This window comes from Colletotrichum truncatum (assembly GCF_014235925.2).
Source record: "Colletotrichum truncatum strain CMES1059 chromosome Unknown Contig_0003, whole genome shotgun sequence".
Classification (NCBI taxonomy): Eukaryota; Fungi; Ascomycota; class Sordariomycetes; order Glomerellales; family Glomerellaceae; genus Colletotrichum; species Colletotrichum truncatum.
In genome coordinates this window covers 4494963-4517121 of record NW_027222400.1, presented here as the reverse complement: position 1 = coordinate 4517121, position 22159 = coordinate 4494963, and the positions used below count along the sequence as shown (strand labels likewise).

The following is a 22159-nucleotide window of genomic DNA, read 5'->3' as shown; positions in this document are numbered from 1 at the left end:
GTGTATGTCTGGGCATTAATTGTCCAAAATGCTCGCCCCAAGGCCTTCTGTTCTTAAGTGGCCAACACGTGTGCCTACTAGTCGACTGGGTGCTCAGATGCTGACGTGTGGTAGGTCTGATACGATTGGCAACTCTGGTGTCACTCGTCGAATATCAGGTTTAACGGCCCCCTCACTCGTTGTCTGTCCCGCACTGTTTTTTGCAATCTTTGACACGAACAACCGAACTTCCAGTGTACTTCCCAACGGGCGTTTGGCCGGTGTTGCAGATGAAGAGGAGCGTAGCGTTTCTGAACTAGATATGCTCCTCCTTGAGCTCGCAACTGACAATGGCTCGGGCTGAACTGTATCCGGTAAATGGCAAGACAAAGCCTCAAGGTTACGCTGCTTGGGGACACGGTTTACAGGCTCGATTTCGTCTCCCTCAATCAGAGATCCGAGCCATGCCTCGCGAAAGCATAACCCAAGAGCCAATGACACCTCTCTGGCAACACTGTTGCCGATAACCCTCCACTGGTCCTTTGGTTGACCCAAGATTACCTCGTGATCTCGAAATCCCTGAGCTCGGCGGGCTTCCATGATACTTAACACTCTGTTCTGGCTCCAATGCAAAAGCCGGCCCATCCGCGCATCTGCTGGAGAAGGTGTTGTAGTAACCGTTTGCAAGATCTTGCCCGGGGGGCACCGACCCCATGCACGAGACGAACCCATACTAACCCTTGCGCCCTTTTCAGGAAAAAAGTCTCTCTCGGCCTTCGTCATTGTACCATGTCCATTTTTCCATGCTGTCTGAAAGTTCATACCATATGGCTGCTTAGGGATTACGCTCAACTGATTGCGAAAGTATCTCGTCATCCCATAGGCTAATCTATGGTCAGGAAAAGCGATGCAACAATCTGGTTTACTGTCCATGATATCAGGCAGGTCGGCTGTTGCCTCTTCAGCAGTGACGAACTTGAACGGTGTTGGCATAAAACACCGTTCAACCATCGGCTCGGCATTCGGTAACAAGCCCAGCGTTTTGCTGCGAAAAGTTTTTTCGTGGTGTGAGTGTGAATGCAGTGGCATCTCTGGGAGATTGAATCCTGGCGCCGCGAAGCATAAGAAGACACGACTACGGCTTTGAGGTGAGCCAAATGTCCATGCGTCCAGCAAGGAGAAATGAGCCTGGTAGCCGAGACCAACAATAGCACAAACCAGTTGGCAGAAAACATCCTCATTCCGCTTGCCCAGCGGCTGCACGATCTCTAAGACATTCTCAAGTATGCCGAATTTTGGTCGATATATGTCGATAAACGAGGCAAAAGCTGCAACAAGAGACTGGTTTTTGCGCTGTTCTGGGGTAGCTTTGTCGACAGTTAAACGGGAGAAGCCTGGACAAGGGCTTCCAGCAGAGACGAAGTCCACTAGCCCAATCTTTGGCACCTTGTTGCTAAACTTTCCCTCTAGAGCAAGCCTCTGCATATGGTCGATAGAGCCCGCGAAGGGATGCACAGTACCGGTTGCATTTGCCATGTAGGTATGGATAGCTCTGACGTTGATGTCATTGGCCCATTTCATCTCGACTGCTCCTCCTTCTTCCAAGCCACGGCCGAAATTGCCCCCTCCACAAAAAAGGTCAACCCCTCGAAGCTTGGGAACATGTTTTAAGGGATCAAAACCCTGCCTTAGAGATGCAGGCTTGCCATCCATTGGGATAATCTGTCCTGATGACTGTAGACGGTGGGTGATGAAGAAGGCATTGCCTACGCCCTTCCGGTCGTAGGGAGGCGGTATTAACTCGTTAGGCTGGAAAAACCGTACAAGGCATCTGCCGTGTATAGCATCTGCCTTGAGAGACACGGTGTCGTCGCTGTATAGAAGTTCATTTGGTGGGATATTTGCTTGGGACTCTAATCGGTCTCTTCGATGGAGTAGTCTGAAGGTCAATACTTCTTTGAGTCCTGGAAGTGCTACTAACTCGCAAGGTTCAACATAGTCGGCAGCCTTCTTAAGGTGAACGAGAAGCGTATCGCCGACTTTGTATGGAAACGCTTTTGAATTATGATAGCAGCGTAAGTGAGTCTCCTGAAACGTTACCCACCGGCGTGTGCCAGTAAGATACGTCTGTCGACAGAAGAATTCGGCATTGGTGTCTGATGAGCCTCCCCAATCCATTTGATGAATTGAAAGTACCTCACTTGCTAGGATTTTCGGGTGGCTATCTTTGCAGGAGCAATGATCTGAAAGAAACAGCTCGTTGTTCCAAGGGTACTTCATTATGCCACAGATCGTGTCAACCGGTCTGTAAAGCCAGATAACATCAAAACAAGGTTCCCCGTTCTTCGGGCTGTGGACTTTTTGTACAAGCCCAAACCAGCGGTCGACATCATGGAAGCCAATAGCAACCTCTCTGGCCCAATGCGATTCATTCTTATCATCCCTTGTAGTAGAGATGACATCGCCAGCCCGGATCTCTCGGATGATTTTGTCTCTTCTAATTTGGTCCGCCGAAGTATGAATACTTGGTGATGATTCCAGGTTGTAACTGCGGGATATTGTTTCTCGCAGCTTATCAACTTTGAGACTTGGTCTCAGTGGCTCCATCATGCTGCCAAATGGTAAATGGCTGAAAAGTTGATCAATGTAAGGGGTGACGGTGGTTTTGGGGATCTGGCTGGACTTGCCGTCTCGCGGTGATCGAAGCGAAGACGTGTTGCTTGTGAGGATCAAAGGGAATTTTTCGGAGGCGTCTGTATACGCAGTATAGTCGCGGATCTCCTGCCACAGGTAAATTGACCTGGTTTCATCATGCCCAAGGACCCCATAAGTTTCCTTGTATATGAAGTCCAAGTTCGCAACTATCGCAGTACAAAAGTCTGAACTTGGATGCTGAGCTCGCCAGTGCGTGAAGGCTTTGGAGCCTTGGTGAGTTGTGGATAACCATTTGCTGAATTCGGATCGAAAGTCTCGAAAGACTATGCGTCGATTCTCTGCTACCGCAGCCGAAAGATAGTCAGCAACATGTTTCGCTAAGTCTGCAATCCAGAGAAATCCAGAGTAATATCTTTTGTATTCCGGAGAAGGGCCCTTCAACCGATAGTACACATCACGGCCCTTGTGTTGGCTTGCAACCCTAACATTTAAGCTTGACCGAACCCAAATGTTAGAGCCAACTGTGTGCTCTGAGACACCATAGTTGCCGATTGGTAGCTCTTCAAAAGGGACTTGCCGGATGAAGTACCGAGTCCCTTCGAACGACAGAATGCCATCGATGTACATACGGCTACAGCCAGGCTTAATAGAAAGATGCTGTAAGGGTCGCAATTCGGACGGATATCGCATTTTCTCATAACTTTTGCTCACGCCAGGAACGTAAGGTTCAATGTAAACAGTGAATTGGTCGAGGTTGAATTCGATAAAGCCGTCATGACCATTTCTCAGTGTGCTATGTCTTTCAAGCAAGTTATGGACAGCCTGCCACTCCCTCTCAGGTGGTATAGGTAACTCCTCCCCTTGGTAGAGATATCGTGGTGCGATCAGCGTGCTTTCTGGTATCTCCACAGAAATGTTGGTTGCTGGTTTGAAGTCCGCTGGTAAAAAGACTGTCTGTGGTTGCTCTATATTCTTTCCCATGCTGTCGTTCAGAAGTGATAACCGGGGTAAATCTGTGGGTGTCGAATCGCATTCAGTATCGGTGATGATATTCTCCAGACTTTGAATCATGTCATAGTCCTCAGCCTTAATGAAGTCATCGGTTGTTTCATTATCTGGATCATCCTCGTATTCTCCATTTTCCCAAAAGTCAGGCACAAGGCCGTCTTCATAATCCTCTATGGGACCTTCCATGGTGTTAGGTATTTGCTAAGAAACGAAAAGGTGAAGGAACAAACCGGGCATTTCTTGGCGAATATCGATTCCCGTTATATTCAGATTTCGTTATATTCAGATTTGAAATTGCAGTAGAGAAATGCGGGATGGTGGATTGGGTAGGTGATATGGAGACAGAGAGAGAGAGAGAAAGAGTTCAAGACTAAGTGAGAAAATGATAAAGCAAGTGAGGAGGAAAACGGGAAAAGTGAGAGGTTGAGGAAGGCTGGTGAATTACATTGACGAGGAATAAGCACCAGGTCATAGCTCGATTTCTGTAGAGTGATCAAGAGTCTCTCGTGTTGCTGCGCTGAGATAGTTCCATCAGGAAGGCGATTTGTTGATACAGCAAAGACGGAAAGGATGGCTCAAGTCCTCTGTCACGCAGCAGTACGTCCCACCAGCCAGCTGGGCCCAAAAATGTGATGTATTTGGAAAAGACTGTCTAGATGAGTAAATGGGCTTTTATCCATTTGTCTCATCGGGGTTTCTGTCACACGGACCACTGCATATATCGGGGCATGCATTCAACCCATGCACCCGGCTATTGTTTCCCATATAAAACTAACGGGGATGTCATTTTGTGCATGAAAACCTTCAAATCGGTAATTACCGAATAGACGGTTATATAATCAACCCAATAACCCCTAGACAGTCTCTAATGAATGGAAGCATCTTTTTTTTACCCCATAAGTGGTGGGCAAATTGACTGCGTGACAGTTATGAGCCCAGTACCTCATGGTGACAATTACCAATTGAAAAACCGACTTCCAGAAGGGAGCAGTTCAGACTTATGCCATAGACAAGGGCACTCAATTGACGAAGTTACCGACCCATGAGACTTTGGCAGTCAAGTCCACCAAACAAAACATCAATTCCAATCACACAAGGCTGAACGTTGAAGTGTTGAAACATTCAATCACAAAAGAACTTCTGGTCATCAATTCATATCATCAACACTTATCAAAAAATCACAAAAAGTTCATCTCAACTCAGGGGGACTTACCACATCTGAGGAGTTGAACCCAGGACTCTTAACTTGAACCTTATATAAGTTCATGCTCGACCATACCACTGATACGCAGCCAGGAGGGTTGGAATTACGAAACGGAAGAGACACCTAGTTGCTCATTTTATGCCTCTGAAAGCTTCGGGCAGATAAGACGAACAGGTGGTTCACTTTATAGTCTTCGTGTAACGGAACCGATAAGACTTTTTACAAATTGCGAAAACTCCACAACCCTGAATTGAACCCACGAAGGGGAGCTTGCCAGTCTTACGGTCCTTGCGAATAGCTACAAGTTGGGTGGCTAGACCAACTACACTAAACGGCAGGTTCATTAGACAGGGGGGGCGTCTTGCGTTTTGTTGAGAATTGAGGCGTTGAGATTGGCTATATACCCTCAAACCTCTAGGCAACAATCGACAAAATCACCAACTTGAAACAAGAAGTGTCTAGTCACGAACTCAATCTTGGCCACGGCGAAAAATCAACTGCACAACGATCAGAAGAGAGAGACCAGTTCTCTTTTCAAGAGAGATCATGAATTCAACTACGGAAACTGCAAAATACACACAGCGGCTACAGACTGACAGCGACTGGAACCACTGGTTCAACAACTTACAGATGCTGGCAAACGTTCATGAAGTCTGGGACTATGTGAATCCAAAAGGAACCAAGATTAATACTAAGCCAAGATTGGAATTCCCAGACCCAAAAGACCTCAGACAAGAAGAACGAGCAAACTATAGCAACGTTATCAGCTATGGAAAAGCTATCTATCAAGAAGAAAAAGACCAATACAACCAGGTTCGGCGAAGTCTTCTAGAAATTCACAGTTGGATCATGAACACTGTAGCAGCCACTTATATCAGCCAAGTCAGCAAGGAGCAAACAGTCAGGGATATCATAAAAGCTCTTGAAAAACAGCTAGCGCCAGACAACTTTGGGAGACAACAAATGGTATTGGAAAGATATAACAAGCATATGCTATCAATCAAAAGAGCAAAACTTGGAGGATGGCTCATAATCTATCGAGAAATCATGGATGAAGCCCAAACAATCGGAATCCCTGCTCTCAGCGATCCAGTTACTCAAGTCTCTGAGTTCTTGAAAGCAGTCAAGCAAATTGCACCAGATTACTACACATCTGCCTCTTACGACTTCACAAAGCGATACAAGGATGACCCAACCTACAGTTCGATCAGCAAGACTGCTGGAATTGAGCAAGCTAACGATTTCCGCAGTTGGGTGAGAACTTTCCACCCAGACTGGCTGAATGCTGCTTCATTAAAAGACACGAGTTTCGCTACTTGGCAAGGAGAAAACGAACAAGGAATAAAACAGGGGGCAAAACGAGAGCAAAAGTGTGCAGCTTGCCCAAACGAAAGTCACCGATTTGTTGATTGCAAACATGCCAACCCTAAGAAGCGAGGCCCAAACTATCATGAAGATAATCCAGAAAATAAGAAAGCACTGGAAAGATTGAATGAGTATCTCCAGAAGAAACCACACTTAAAGAGAATAGTTGAAAAACTACGAAAAGGGGCAAGCGATCAGCAGTCTCAAAAGTCCCCAGATCGAGCAACATCTTCCTCAAACTGGAGAAACACTACACAATCATCATCCCACTATACTCAAGAAGTGTCTGATGGAGAAGGATCACTCTCATCTTTCGTCACTATCGTCAATCAAGGAGAAGCAAGTCTCTATTCAGGATTCCCACTGTCAGACAGTGTGATAGTAGACTCAGGAACAGGATTCCACATCTGCAACGACTCCTCAAGACTTCATGATCTCGACTACACAGTCACAAAAGACTTCACCACTGGAGGAGGAGATGTACATGCAATTGCGAAAGGCACAATGATCATCAAACCAAACCAAGGCGGCAAATCCAACAACAAGGAGATCAAAGTCAGAAATGTATGGCTTGTGCCTGGATACCCAACATCGCTCCTTGGGACAGAACCGCTGAAGCAAAAAGGGATCATCTTTACAACAGGAATACCGGGTCTTATCGACTCAAAAGGCAGACTTCTATTCAAAACACCAAACCGATATGGTCAATACATTATTGAAGCTGGCCCAGCTCTGCTGAACAATACCTCGTTCAGCAATACCGAGAAGACTGTGAGATTCAGCCCAACCGTAGAAAGGAAACCAACCAAAGGTTTTCAGTCAACAAGACAACCACTCCCAACATCATCAGCAGAAGCCAAGTTGTGGCATGAGAGACTTGGTCATCCAGGCGCTGAGGGACTGGAACAGCTACTTAAAACAGCTCTTGGGATACAGATAAAAGGAATCACAAAAGTGGAATGTGATGCCTGTGCTGTTGGGAAGGCAACTCGCCAAATTTCCCGCAGAAACCCAGACCATTGGCCAACTGCTGTAGGAGATTATCTATCTCTCGACTTCTTTACACTTAGCAAAGCATACAATGGGGAGAAGGTGATCCTGCTGGTCAGCGATGGCTGGTCAGGGTTCTTCTGGATAAGAACTCTTCGTACTCGAAAGGAGGGACTACAAGCTATGACAGAATTAGCAGCATACCTCGAGAGACAGTGCTTTATCAAAATCTCTATTCTACGCCTAGATTGGGAGGTTGCTTTACGCAATGCGTTTGAACTATGGGCAGCTGTGAATGGATATATGATTGAAAGATCAGCTGAGTACACTGGTGCTCAAAACCCAGCAGAAAGAGCTGGAGGTGCTGTGTTTATGATCATGAGAGCACTTCGATTTCAATCTCGCTTTCCTGAATTGATGGCACCAGAGCTGGCAAAAGCAGCAGTTTATCTGTCAAACAGATTGCCTCGAAGACGCCACAAGTGGCAGACACCATTGGGGTTGGTCAACACTTGGCTGAACTCTCATCAACAGTCTACCCACAAGAGGGCTGAAAAGCCACAACTAGCACACTTGAGGCGATATGGCTGCAGAGCTTACCCCTTGACACAAAACTACAAGAGAGGAATAGAAAAGTCAAACAAAACTGCGCCAAGAGCTCATATTGGCTATCTATGTGGTTATGACAGCACAAATATCTACAGAATCTGGATCCCAGCAATAGGAAAAGTCATGAGAACTAGAGACGTTACTTTCGACGAAAACACGCTGTATGATCCAAGGATTGAGGATACCAGCAAGTTAAGCCAAATGGAACTTGAATTCCAGTTCACAGAAATGGATATCCCATTCACAAATCCAATTGAACAAGACCTAGACACAGCTGGCTGGGATGGAGAAGATTTCAGCGATAATATTACCGGGCCACTACCCGCCTCGAATCCAGCCGCTCAAGAAACAACACCGGCAACACCGATGCAGGAGAAAGAATCAGGGGATTTTCAATTACCTACACCCACTTCTCTATCACCAACAGTACAGCTGTCAGATTCTCAAACAACTGAGGGGGTGAGGGAGACTCCAGAAACTCCAGAAGTATCGCCAACTCCAGAACAATCGGATCAAAGTGAGACCATAGAGGAAACCTCAACAGACCGACTCGAACTACACCAGACACCAGTCATAGAATTGGAACCAGAAGAAATCATACCACAAGATTCCTCCACAGTAATCCCAAACATAGCGAGAAGGGGAAGACCTCGTGGCAGCAGAAATCACAACATCTACAATCGATCAGCCCCTCTTGGTCAAACAAATCAACAGCCACCAGAAGCAACAAGATCATCACAAAGACTGAGAAGAGCAAGAGAATCCCACTTCACACTGCAATCTACGGATACAGTAAAAGGAAGAGATCAATGGGATGCATCAGCAGATGATTTAGGCAATCCACACCAAAAGACACTTCCACCAGTTCCAAAGAATTACAGTGAAGCGATCAAACACCAATACAGTCACAAATGGATTGCTGCAATGAATATTGAGAACAGATCACTATGGCAAATGGGCACGTTTGAAATGATTGATCTTGGCAATATTGATCAAGACACTCAGCGAATTATCCCATTGAAGTGGGTATTCACATATAAGGGCAGCAAAGGATATCTCAAGAAGTTCAAAGCGAGGATCTGTGTTCGAGGAGATCTCCAACCGACAAATGAACTAGAGACCTATGCCTCAACGCTTGCTGGTATATCGCTGCGAAGTCTCATGGCAATTGTGGCGAGATTTGACTTAGAGACTCTTCAATTGGACGCAGTCAACGCATTTACACATGCCACAATTGATGAGGAAGTCTATGTTTGGTTTCCTCCAGGATTCAGACAAGAGGGATACTGTCTTGCCCTGCGAAAAGCACTATATGGATTGAGACGAAGCCCACTGCTATGGCAAAAGAATCTGGAGAGATCATTCAAGAAGCTTGGCCTTATCCCACTCCAAGAAGATGACTGTATCTACACCAATCAATACTTCATAGTATTCCACTTTGTGGACGATATTGGGCTTATATACCATAAAAAGCATGAAACCAAAGTAAAAGAAGCAGTTCAACAACTCAAAAAGGAGTATGAAATGAAAGATATGGGAGAATTGAGTATCTTCCTAGGAGTCAGAATAATAAGAGAACGAAAAACCCGTCAACTATGGATGAGTCTCGACAACTATATATCTAAGGTCACTGAAGAATTCAAGATCAGAACCTCAACCAAGCGACGCCAAACACCTATGGCAATAGATAACCTGGTCCCAAGTCCTGGTCAGGCTACGCCAGAGGAAATCAACTACTATCAACGGAAGGTTGGATCAATCAACTATGCTGGAGTGATTGGCAGACCAGATATAGCTCGAACAAGCTCGAGACTAGCAGAATTCCTATCAAATCCATCTTCTGAACACCAGAAAGCAGCATATGAATGCTTACAATATCTTGAGGACAACAAATACCTCGCTATCGAGTTCAACTGCAAAGGGAAAGGAGTCCTCTACTGCGCCTCAGACGCTTCATTCGCTGATGACTCTGTCACTCGAAAAAGCACTCAAGGATATGTGATGATGCTATTCGGAGGTCCAATTCATTGGAAAGCAGTCAAACAACGAAGAGTAGTCACTTCAAGCACAGAAGCTGAGCTTGCTGCTTTGACAGCAGCCACAAGAGAATATATGGCAACCATTCGACTCATGGAACAATTGAATCTCCAATTAGATGATAAATACATCATGCAATGCGACAATAAGCAAACTCTTCGACTATTGATTGCTGAAAGACCCCAAGCGACTAGCAAATTACGCCATATCAATATCAACAACTTATGGCTTCGCCAGGAATTACAGAAGGGATCAATTGACTTTCAATGGGTTCCAACCAACGAAATGGTGGCAGACGGTATGACTAAAGCAATGCCAGCCCAAAAACACAACCACTTTATCGCCCAATTGGGTATGGCGAATATTGAACATTTGATCGAGAAGAACGCAGTATGAATCTGGAATTTGGTAGTAAGTATACGGAGTTCTGAATAGTATCATTTCTGTATTTGAATGAGAATACAGAGAATCAACCTACAACAGGTTGCCTCTCTGAGGGGGTGTGTCACACGGACCACTGCATATATCGGGGCATGCATTCAACCCATGCACCCGGCTATTGTTTCCCATATAAAACTAACGGGGATGTCATTTTGTGCATGAAAACCTTCAAATCGGTAATTACCGAATAGACGGTTATATAATCAACCCAATAACCCCTAGACAGTCTCTAATGAATGGAAGCATCTTTTTTTTACCCCATAAGTGGTGGGCAAATTGACTGCGTGACAGTTTCATCTACAGAATGCCGACCTCGTTATTTTAATATGGGAAACAATAACCGAGTGCATGGGTTGTGTTAGATTGACGCCTGCGTCCGGATAAAATGCTAGGAAATCTAGCTTAGTTGCATTCTTGCAATATGCTGAAACCGGGAAGAACGGGTAGATACAAAACAGAACCCCGCTTCAACCGGAATGGGTAGAATCACTCAATCAACAACATGTATCACTCTTTGCTCAATGAACCCCAGGTGTATTGCATCAAACTAATATCGTTTATCTAACAATTAAGAGTCTCATATCGCTCGAGAGCCAGTTACGCGCATGGAAAGATACGATGTCGAGTGGCAATACCTCATCTAAGAAGGTACTACTACGGACCTTTGAAGACTGGGGCCGTTGGGACGAAGAATTCCAAACAAAAGCTATAGGCTTGCATTTATGGGATTACATCAATCCTGAAAATGATGGAGCTTTAATGGAAAAACCTGCGAGACCGACAGTTGAATCCTATAATCGAAAGATTACTCGAGCTAACGTCCCACACCCACTTCTGGGCACCCCCCACATTTGGGCACCCCATTTACACCAAAAACGCCGTTTTTCGAAATTCTATATTAAACTAAATACTTTACTTATTAAAGAGAATAAATATATGTTAAATAGATTAAGACTTAATTATAATACTTAAGTAGCTATATACTAGTATTATTGATAATAAGTATTATAAATTCAAGGTTTAACATTTATAATACTAATTTACCTAGCCTATATCTTAATATATAAAATAGGTAGAGATATTTAACTAATATGATTAGAATTTTTAAGTAAGATATAGTAGATTTATATATTCTTATACTTAGTAAAAAATTCTTTAAGCTTAGAATAATATTTTAAAATTTCCCTTAAGAAAAGTTTCTATTATAGAATTTTAACCCTTAATTATACTATATTTACTAAAGTAATACTTTTAAATCTCTTTTAGATATAATTATATACTTTTAATAAGTATAAATATTAATTTCCTAGATTTTTTAAATAAGTATATATAAGCGAAAATATATTTTTCTAATGTTAAGGAATACTAGTAAGTTACTAGTATCTACTAACATTTTAAAGCTTTTAGTTTTAAACTTCTATATTATAACTATTATTATATTTAAACCTTTATAAAAAATTAGATGGCTATAATTATACTTAACATAGTTTATATATATTTTCTTTTCTTAGTAAGTATAGTAGTTAGTTTAATATAGAATTTCGAAAAACGGCGTTTTTGGTGTAAATGGGGTGCCCAAATGTGGGGGGTGCCCAGAAGTGGGTGTGGGACGTTACCGACCCGGAGCAACTGTCCCAACAGGGGAGACAGACCCGCCACAGTGGCCAATCGAGTCAGACAGTTAGCCAGTCATCTGCGGGCGACTCCCTACCCTCAGCAACTGAGTCAACTGACCCACACCTCCATGCTCGAAATCTATCCGAACTTACTGCGGACGACAAAGCCTCCTTTACGTTCGAATGGAGGGTTTACGAACAAGACTACAAGGAATACAAAGAGCAAGAAGCAAATTCTGAGAAGCTTAAGGCTTGGGTTATTGATACGGTTGACTATGGCTTACGCCAGAGCTCTTGCCGCGCTATATGGGATTTGAGGACATGGTACTCCAACCTACAGACGAGTGTAGGCGCTACTGAAAGAGAACAACAAGCTGCGGCTCGTCGAAAGTACCAGGCAGCTATAACAACATTGACTAGGGTACCTAAAGACTTCGCTGGATGGATCACTTCCTGGGAAATGGCGGCAAACCATGTGCTCGTGAGGAAAACCGGAGGCGTGGAAGACCCCAATATTTGGTTCGACGATTTGACCAAGGCCATCCAACCAATTCTGGGAAGTTGGGCAGCTATATATGCTGGAATCTACAAAAACAAACTTGAGGAAAAATCATTGACGATCGGAGAGGTTGCAAAAGACCTCAGGAAGGAAGCAGAACGTCGAGATCTTCTTAGCTCGCGAGAGAAAGGTTCCCAAATAACCAAAGGCGTATTTGGCCCAACCTTTGCCGCAGACCGCGACAATACATCTTGGACGGAGGCTGAAACGCATAACGAAGAAGGGAGCCAACCTAGTCAAGACCAAGTCAACAGCCGAAAGCGAAAACGCACAGTCACCACACGGAGCACTAATATAGTGTGTAAAGCCTGTGATGGCAATCACGCTCTAGAAAACTGCTACTATGTGTTTTCCAACGATGCACCGGACTACTTCAAGGGCAGGAAATTAATCCGTGATGCGGTTGAACATCGACTTAAGAACGACGCATCTCTCAAGGATGAAATCAACCGCATCAAGAAAGTCAAACACGTTGAAGCTACCGATTGACTAGGACGAAGTATTGGAGAGTGCACAGCCAGCTTCGTTGTCTCTGCGTTTAATTCGATGTCCTGCACTACATACTACCCATTGAAGAATTCGGCTCTTCTTGACTCAGGGTCAACAATACATATCTTTAATAACTTCAACCGGTTTAACAACTTCCGTCGATCGGAGGCTGGGGATTTCATCCTTGCTGGAGAAAGCAGAATTCCTATCCAAGGATACGGGAATGTGAACATACAAACCCAGGGACCGAGAGGACCAAGAATAATCCAACTGAACGATGTCGCACTATGTGGAAATTTCCCTTGCAATCTGGTATCCCTTAGACAATTAAGAAAACGCGGATATTGGTGGGACAATCGTCTTCGTTCTAACTACATAAGGTCATTCGATAACTCAATCGTATGCAAGGTTATGGACCGATATGACCAATTCGTCATCGAAGATATACCTCCTAACACGCCGAATACTGCATTCGTTACTCGAAGACACAAATTGAACTCCTGGACAAAGAAAGGTGCTATGAAAGCAGACGCAAGGAGGTGGCATCTTCGACTTGGACACCCAGGACCTCAGGCTCTGGAACATCTAGTTAATACCTCACAAGGGGTCCGGATAAAAGGACTAACCACGGTGGAATGTGATGGATACGCACTTTCCAAGATGAAGCGTCAAATAAGCCGTCAACCACGGAACGTAGGCTACGGCCCGGGTAAGCGATTAGCAATCGACTTTCATGACCTTCCAAAAGACCCTATAGGCAGAAGTAGCGTAATGCTAATCACGGACCGCTGGTCGGGAATGATTTGGGACTACTACCTTGCGGAAAGAAGAATAGGAACGATCAGTACCGTATTGAAAAACATAACCGGCATACTCGAACGACAATACCAAATCAAACCAAAGATTATCGAATGCGATAATGAAATCGTGACGGGAGGAGTTGTATCTGTATTACTTCACTCCCAACATATCAGAGTCGAAGCATCAGCTCCGAACACCCCAGCACAGAACGGAGGAGCTGAGGTGTCAGGGAGAATTATCAAGGCGAAAGCGCGGGCTATGAGGATAGGAGCTCGGCTGCCAGAGCATCTGTGGGTCGAGATTTACCGTGCAGCTGTATATCTGTACAACCGGACGCCAAAGCATATGTATAGCTGGCGAACACCGTACGATAGATTTTACACCGCCCTAGCGCACAGAGACGGGGTTGCGGTCCAAGACCGAAAGCCATACCAAGCACACCTACGTGTCTATGGATGCAAGGCATATGCTATGACGACGGATGCTCAATTACAACGGAAGAAAAGGCAAAAGTTGAACCCAAGAGCATGGATCGGTTTTCTTGTGGGGTACCAGTCAACAAACATTTATCGAATATGGAACCCTCAGACTGGAAGAGTCGTCGGAGCAAGAGACGTTATTTTTAACGAAGACGAATTATTTAACGGAAACTTGAACCAATTAAGAGATGACCTCCTTCACGTCGGACAGCAAGAGCTAATCAATTTACTTGACCAGGTTGAGGAACCAGAAACAGACCGAAATATGATAGCAGAAGAAGACCACACCGGTGCCTTTATACCCCAAACAAATTGGGAGGGCCTTTATGGAGAAGACGAGGACGTCGGAACCCAGCTCAGTTGGGAAGATGCCGTTCTCCATGAAGTAGAAAGAGATACAGGAGCTGAACAGTTGGAGGCTGAGTCTGATCAACCAGCTGGTACCGACGAAGGCTCTGGACAAACCGGGGACGCGGAAGTCGACCTGGGGAAACCAGAAGGCGGCACGGGAGACCAGGCAGAAGCCGGCACCGATGACCAAGCCAAGAATTCTGATGCCCAGAGTCGTCCGTACCCATCCCCTGTGTCTCTTCCACCGACAGCACTTCTAGCTATGACGATTCGGGATGATTCGGAATTCCTACAAGCAAATGCTCAGAAAGGTGAAAGTTTATATGATGTCTTTGAAGCATGGAAGGCAGCGTTTGCGGCTGGACGACAGGCCACGCCGGTGGGCATCTTTGAAGGAAAGCAGATCGACAAAGCAAAGCTTCAACGACTGTTAAAGAATCCAAGTTGCCTACACAGGCGGCAGATGCCTCCGTTACCGCGAAGCCATGCTGATCTTAGAAACCACCCCATGGGTACGCTATTCGAGACGGCGGAACAACAACATCTACGCAGTCACGCCGAGATGAAATCTTGGATTGAAATAAGTCGAAAAGACACCCGTGCGAAGGACTGTCAGGTCCTAGACTGCATGTGGGTATACGTATATAAATTCGACAAGCATGGACGGTTTCAAAAGGGCAAAGCACGCCTCGTGGTCAGAGGAGACCAGCAAATCAAGTCAATACATGAAGAAACCTATGCCGCAACACTAGCAGGACGGTCTTTCCGGACACTGATGGCGGTTGCTGCACGTTTCGACCTCGAACTAATCCAGTATGATGCCGTTAACGCGTTTGTAAACGCAAAGCTAGACAAGGACATATTCATGCGCATGCCTCCAGGCTATCGGAAACCAGGAATCATCCTGATGCTCCAGAAAGCGTTGTATGGCCTAAGAGAGTCACCACTCCTGTGGCAAAAGGACCTTATGGCTACGCTGAAAGACCTCGGGTTTGAAACCGTTCCACATGAGCCCTGCTGCATGATCAAAGGAGCTATCATTATCTTCTTCTATGTGGATGATATAGTCCTGGCATATGAAAAGAAGAAAGAGAATGAAATCAAAGAAGTAACAGGAAAGTTACAGAGACGATATAAATTAACGGGGGGAAAACCACTACAGTGGTTCCTTGGAATCGAAATCATTCGAGACCGAGACAAGAAACTTATCTGGCTATCACAGTCAGACTATATTGACAAGATTGCTAACCTATCTGAAGATAGAGATCAGCGACATGACATTCCCATGAGACGCGAAGAGCTAAGACCGTATGAAAAACAAGCTAGCATAGCGTCCATAAGGCGATACCAACGCAAGATTGGATCAATTCTATATGCTGCCGTTATTACTAGACCTGACATAGCTTTCGCAGCATCAAAACTAGCCAGGTTCAACGCAAACCCAGGTCCAGAACACCACAAAGCAGCAGACCAGGTTCTGCTTTATCTGAAGAAAACCAAATCGCTTGCCTTGCAATTCGGCGGAGACGATGAGTTCTTCGTAGCAAGCGATGCCTCGTTTGCAGACAATACAGAGGACCGCAAGAGTTCCCAAGCCTATGTAATGCGATTGTTTGGAGGCACTATCGGTTGGAGAGCTAATAAGCAAGCAACCGTTACTACTTCAACAACAGAAGCTGAGCTACTTGCTCTTGCTCAGGCAGCCAAAGAAGCTATATTCGTATCGCGACTACTTAAGGAACTTGGACTTCAATTGGATGAATCACGGATACGAATACAATGCGATAACATCCAGACAATACAACTGATCAACAAGGACATCACCAAGTTGCAGACAAAACTCCGACACGTTGATATACACAACCACTGGTTGAGACAGGAAGCTCAATTGAATAGAATCAAAGTGGAATACAGACCTACTGCAGATATGGTTGCAGACGGACTGACTAAACCGATGAGCCATACGCCATTCAAGACGTTTATCAAACAAATCGGCCTAGTGGACATCTCCAACCACCTAGAGAAGAGAAAGCTGCCCACACTGGGAGAAATGGAACTTCTAGGTGAAATGGAAAAACTGGAAAACTAAGTAACCCAGCGGATCAGTCTCTGCCTAAGCGGCCTCAACTGGGGGGGTGTGTTAGATTGACGCCTGCGTCCGGATAAAATGCTAGGAAATCTAGCTTAGTTGCATTCTTGCAATATGCTGAAACCGGGAAGAACGGGTAGATACAAAACAGAACCCCGCTTCAACCGGAATGGGTAGAATCACTCAATCAACAACATGAATCACTCTTTGCTCAATGAACCCCAGGTGTATTGCATCAAACTAATATCGTTTATCTAACAGTTGAATGCATGCCTCGATGTATGCAATGGCCAATGTCCGGATCCACCGTCTGACATCCTCCTTCTTCTAGTTCCGTGTCTTCGAAACCACGTGTGAGGGAGACTCCCGTTTTTCAACGAGGCATATAAGAGTAAAAGCATAGATAACCTAGTACTCTTTGTAAATTAAAGAAGAAAGATCTATAGTTGCACGCGCCTGACCCAAGCACCGGAATCGGAAGAATCAACTTGTGTATATGTCTGCGTATTGTAACGTCTTCCAGCTGGCTTGTTAGCTGTTAGTAGTAGGTTTGCGGGCTGCGTGCCAATGCGACGCGATCATTGGTGGGTTCGAGCTGGTGCGTGCAGGCCCACACGCTAAGGTGAACAGCTCCTGTAGTGGGATTGCCCAATCAGCTTGCGCCGATTTATTACTTTCCGTAGGTATGAATAATGTATAGGCAGGAACAGTGAAACTCAGTCAATGTTTGCAAGCTTAGTCCTGCATTTGAGCCTTACTACGAGAAGCAAGAGACGATCACTGCCCTCATAACAGTGTCAAACTCCAGAAGTCATCATACTATACCGTTGGTGATGGCAGCCCAGTTTCAGCTGCTTTGTGAATTCGCACATCGTTATTAATCAATGAGTTGGGTATCTTTCTTTTTTAAGTCCACAGCCACGCCGCTGTCCAATGGCAGCCGTGGTGTCTCAAGACTTATGCAGCTGTCTTGCCAGTTTCTTCTTCTTTTTCGCCTTCCTTCCATTCAAGAACAATTCTTCGTAGTTCAAAAACAACCTCCACAGCAATGAGGATGATTATAATCCACTCCAGCCTCGTGCTGTGCTGCTCGCTTGACATCTCTCTTAACACGCTAGCAATCTCCTGCGCGTAATCCATCTTTTGGTTGAGCGTACGAATTCGCACATTTACATCCAGCGCGCGGCCAACCTGCTCATAGTACCCCTCTAAACCCAGTTCAGCTCGGCTATCCCAGAAGATGTCAGGGAGGGAGTCCGTAAGTTCTGAATAGTGATTGAGCCTAGCACGTAGACTCAACAATTCACCTGTCTTCTGAAGGATGAATTTCCTGCCAATGGGCAACCCGGAACCCTTCGACAGAACCGACGGTATCTCTCTGGTACTTTCAAAGTATGCCGTTAAGGCAGTCTCCAACACAGCAAGCTTCGTACTCCTAGCCAGTCCAGAAGAGAACGCGATCTTCGCTAATGTCGTGTCGAGCCTGTCCCCCTGTCTCTCTTCGAGCTTCGTGCCCAGCATCACAATGTCTCCCTTCATACTACTTGTTTCCTTTGATGAGTCGGCGACGTATTCTAAGTCCTCAACTTCCCGCAAGGCCGGTTTTAAAGGCGTTTCTGCCGCACCCAACAGCTGCTTTGTAACGACATCAGGAGGCAGTGCCCAAGTGACAATGGTCCCGGAAGGGAAGACAAAAATGTCCCCACCATTCACACCACGCGCATGAACGACCTCGCTCGCCTCGAAACCACTCTGGTCCGGGTCAATATCAAATCCATGCGCGCGCAGTATGTCCATAACCATTGCCATATTGAAAGATTCGGCAATACACACAGCACTGATTAAAGTCGAGGTCGTAGCATCTACCAGCTCCCCAGCCGAAAACCCAGCACCGCGTTGCGCTGGCCGCTGGGCGATAATAGCTACGCGGCGCAGGGAATTCTTTGCGCCAGTGGCACGGGCAGCTTTTCGTTTCGGCGATGGGGGAAATAATGACTCTTCATTCTCCGACCTAGGTTGCCTGGCAGAGGGCTCGCCGGTGTTCTGAGACAGGTAGACATTGGATGTGAAGAAGTTGCGTTTCCGAGGTAGTCTGGCTTGAGTCGTCAAGTGAAAGTATCGCTGCGGCCGGGGCGTAAACCTCGCTGTGTGGAAGCTGCGGTTGAGGGGGGACGCTATCGTGATATGGCAGAGCCGCATATTGAGACTTTTGGCGCCATTGAATAGGTCTTTCAGGTACAGGCGACACGGTAAAGTCTCGTGGGCTGAAAGTAGGGTGCTATCGAAATCTTAGCTGTCAGTGCTCCTCTAATCGGACGCTGAGGAACGCTTATCGAGAGGAAATCTCTCCGTTATCAGCACGTGATGTGGCGGAAACTTCCCGCGTCGCGACCAGCGACATGCTCAACCTTTTTCTGAGAAGCGGTATCAAACTACATACATCCCGGGCTCATTGCATCTCAGTTGTGGAATCTTAGAATTCTGCTAGCTAAGATGGGGCGATGCGGCTACCTCCCATTCCCCGAACACACTCTACTGTCCTGACCAAGGGCCGGTGGCCGTCAACTCCCCTTTGGCGAGCAGTCAGTATTGTCCCCTGGACGCCTTTTCTTGCTAGAGCTAACAATTGGTACTTCCAGTACCTTCCCCGACGCCATGAATTCCGGTCCAGTCAGATGGTAGCCGTCGCTCAGAACTCTTCTTCTTGGCCAACAGTTGAAGTGGTTGATCGTTACTCTTCTTCACTGCCCTTTCATACTAATAGGTCAACAACCTCTCCAAAACCAATACTCCGCGGTCAACGTTCGATTTACTCCGACCTACTCCTCGCCGATGTTCTAGACCTCTATCGTTCCCCAGACCAGGAGTTTTCCGATTTGAAGCTCGAGAATCTCCAGTTTGTCGCCTGGCTGAGAAGCACTGAGCTCAGTATTGTTACTGCCCAGCTAGTTCTCCGCCAGACCCCTCAACTATCCCCAAGTATACAAAATTGGCTGTGTGATCAATCAAAATGGGCAGCAACATTGAAGGGTTTGGAAGATAAAGGATACAGTCCGGAAGATGTATCTCACTGGGCCTGGATTCTTATTCCGAACGAGCCGGACAAGAGAGTCGATAGGTTCCTGAGCAGATCACAGCACAAGCCTCTTTTCGTACTTTTCTACCTCCTCAACAACACCCCGCATTTCTCGAACCCCGAATCACTCTCGGCGCTCTTGGAATATTGCACAACCTGGTGTTTGAGCTCAAAAGAGACAGCCGATGGTGCTGCTGAGGCATCGGGATCCAAGCTAGGAGTGACTCCTGAATTGTTCGGCAAGGTCCTTCAAAAATTAAGCTATCATGCAAGTAGGCTTCAGCCTCATGCATTGCCAGACATAGCTGATCTAGCGGTCTCATATGTCCAAGGCATTCCTCTTAGAAAGCTGCATGAGGGCAAAGCTTATAAGATGCAATGTCAGGTCTTCAATGCCGCCCTACAAGCTGTATCTATTCCTGCGAAAAAGGCGCCATATGATAGCATGCCCTACAATTGGAAGGCGCTTACTACCCTCCTATCATTATCATCTTCTTTGGAGCGACCTTTGGTCATTGAGCAGGAGAGTTACCGAGCAATTCGACAAGTCTTGCTCGCACTACCGAAAACAGACTCTGAACGCGACACGGCCACGACCCTTAGCGCCTCATGGCCACCTTATCGAATTCTTCGGGATGGCATGGAAGAGAAAGCCAATATGGAAGATTATTTGAGCCGGACCGTGAAAGCCGGTATAATGATGCAAGAGGCTGGCTACGGCAAAGAGGACATCGATTTAACGATGGACATCCTTGGCGGCATGGCCCCTGATGGCTCGCCCACTATCCAAACGAGGACCAACTTCTCTCGTCACAATCGTAGCGATCAAGCTGCCTGGGCAGCACTTATAAGGACAACTCGCAATGGTCAAGAAGCCTGGGCTATCTTCAAGAACCCCCCTGAACCGGGCATGAAACCAACGTTCGAGGTATATTGGCAACTGATTACCAAATTAGCGGCCAAGCCAGCAAATCCTGATCACAATAATCTCCCTGGCGATGGAAGAGAAGTCTTTACATATGACGACATGAACCTCAGCGAATTCGAGAAGGCCCGCGTGAAACCACCCAGCATCCATCGCCTGATAGAAGAAATGTTCGAAGCTGGCATTGTCATTCGAGGGCCTTCGCTAGCTTGGCTTATTAGGCAGGCGCCTACGATTGGTCATGCTCTTGACTATATCGATCATAGTAGCATTGATGGCGGACTCAAAAGCAACATCAGAAGATGCATGGAGAGCTATGCAGTCCTCCCATCTTCTTTGCTGACTCGGCCTCCTCGAGACATCCTGCATGCCTGCATCGACTTACTCTGCCGTCTGCAGCCGAACCGGACAGCAAACACACCTGCTCGCCATGCATATAGGAGTCTGTACCGCATTCAGTATGCCTTCAAGCTCGCTCAAATGGGATGGATAACGCCCAACAAGTCTGGAAGGGCACCCTGGGAGTCCATATTGATTGCTTTGGCTCGACCAAACATCATGCTCAGCAACAGCAAGCCTGCGGATAACGATGTTCAAGTTCTCAATATGGCTACTGAGGTCTTGGAGAGAGCCGAGGCTCACTGTGGGCTGAACCTAGCCATGTTTGGATCTTTCGCTCAAGTTATCCAAAAGACGGTCTACTTTAGGCTATCTACATCACTAAACAGCTCCTCAACTGGATCCGAAACTAAGGACTTAATGTCTCTGTACGGGACACAAAGCACAACACTCATGGTCCCGGACTCTCCTGTCTTCCGCAATGAGGCCACTGGTGCCCAGTCATGGCGGCGACTTCTCAGCCCCGTCTTCCAATGCAACATTTCAACCAAGCCTCAGACAGTGTACACCTTGCTCCGGGAAGCGTCGAATAGACTCAAGAGTGCTTGGAGGGTGTTATCAACGACCGGCCCTGCTCACGGGCCCAAAGTGAATCTCCTCGTGAAAGCGTCCGATATCAACACCTATATGCGCACATTAGCCTTCACAGGCGATTATGAGGAAATGATGCTGCTTCTTTTGTGGGTCGTTCGAGAGTGGTCACCTAAAATGGGGATGGATCTGTCACTTACCGATGCGAAGCGTCTGGCGAGGGCGGTGCGGACGTTTCGAGCCTACGCAGAGCCCATGCTAAGGGAAGAAGCTGTGGCGTTACTGCGCGAAGAAATATTGAAATATAGTCGCAAAGAAAGCAAATGTCCAGTGTACTGGCCTGAACTGGAAGAGGTTGAGGAACATATTCGGGATGATGAGTGGGGCAACCATCAGAATCTGCATGAGATTTTGAAGTTGGTAAAGATGTCCGGAGAGCATCAGAACTCGAACGGAAGTCGAGGCGCTGATGATGTACAATAAAATTGCAAGCCTTTGTGAGCTAGGGTGACCCCGAGCCGGGTCTTGGACTAGGCGTCACCAGAGGAGATAGACA

General features: G+C 46.2%; 3 protein-coding genes across 3 annotated transcripts; 1 reads left to right on the top strand and 2 right to left on the bottom strand.

Annotated features, from left to right (window-relative positions):
* Nucleotides 1–93: 93 nt before the first annotated feature.
* CTRU02_206098 (DNA methyltransferase Dim-2) lies at nt 94–3879 on the bottom strand (the record flags this gene model as incomplete). The annotated part of the gene is made up of 2 exons (XM_036728728.1): nt 94–3821; nt 3873–3879. 2 exons carry the CDS (start codon nt 3877–3879, stop codon nt 94–96), a joined length of 3735 nt encoding a protein of 1244 aa, XP_036579617.1.
* A 13750-nt stretch (nt 3880–17629) lies between these two features.
* Nucleotides 17630–18871, bottom strand: CTRU02_206097 (uncharacterized protein; the record flags this gene model as incomplete). The annotated part of the gene is made up of 1 exon (XM_036728730.1): nt 17630–18871. The coding sequence occupies one exon, from the start codon at nt 18869–18871 to the stop codon at nt 17630–17632; it is 1242 nt and encodes a 413-aa protein (XP_036579619.1).
* A 302-nt stretch (nt 18872–19173) lies between these two features.
* CTRU02_206096 (uncharacterized protein) lies at nt 19174–22086 on the top strand (the record flags this gene model as incomplete). The annotated part of the gene is made up of 2 exons (XM_036728731.1): nt 19174–19254; nt 19312–22086. 2 exons carry the CDS (start codon nt 19174–19176, stop codon nt 22084–22086), a joined length of 2856 nt encoding a protein of 951 aa, XP_036579620.1.
* Nucleotides 22087–22159: the final 73 nt, after the last annotated feature.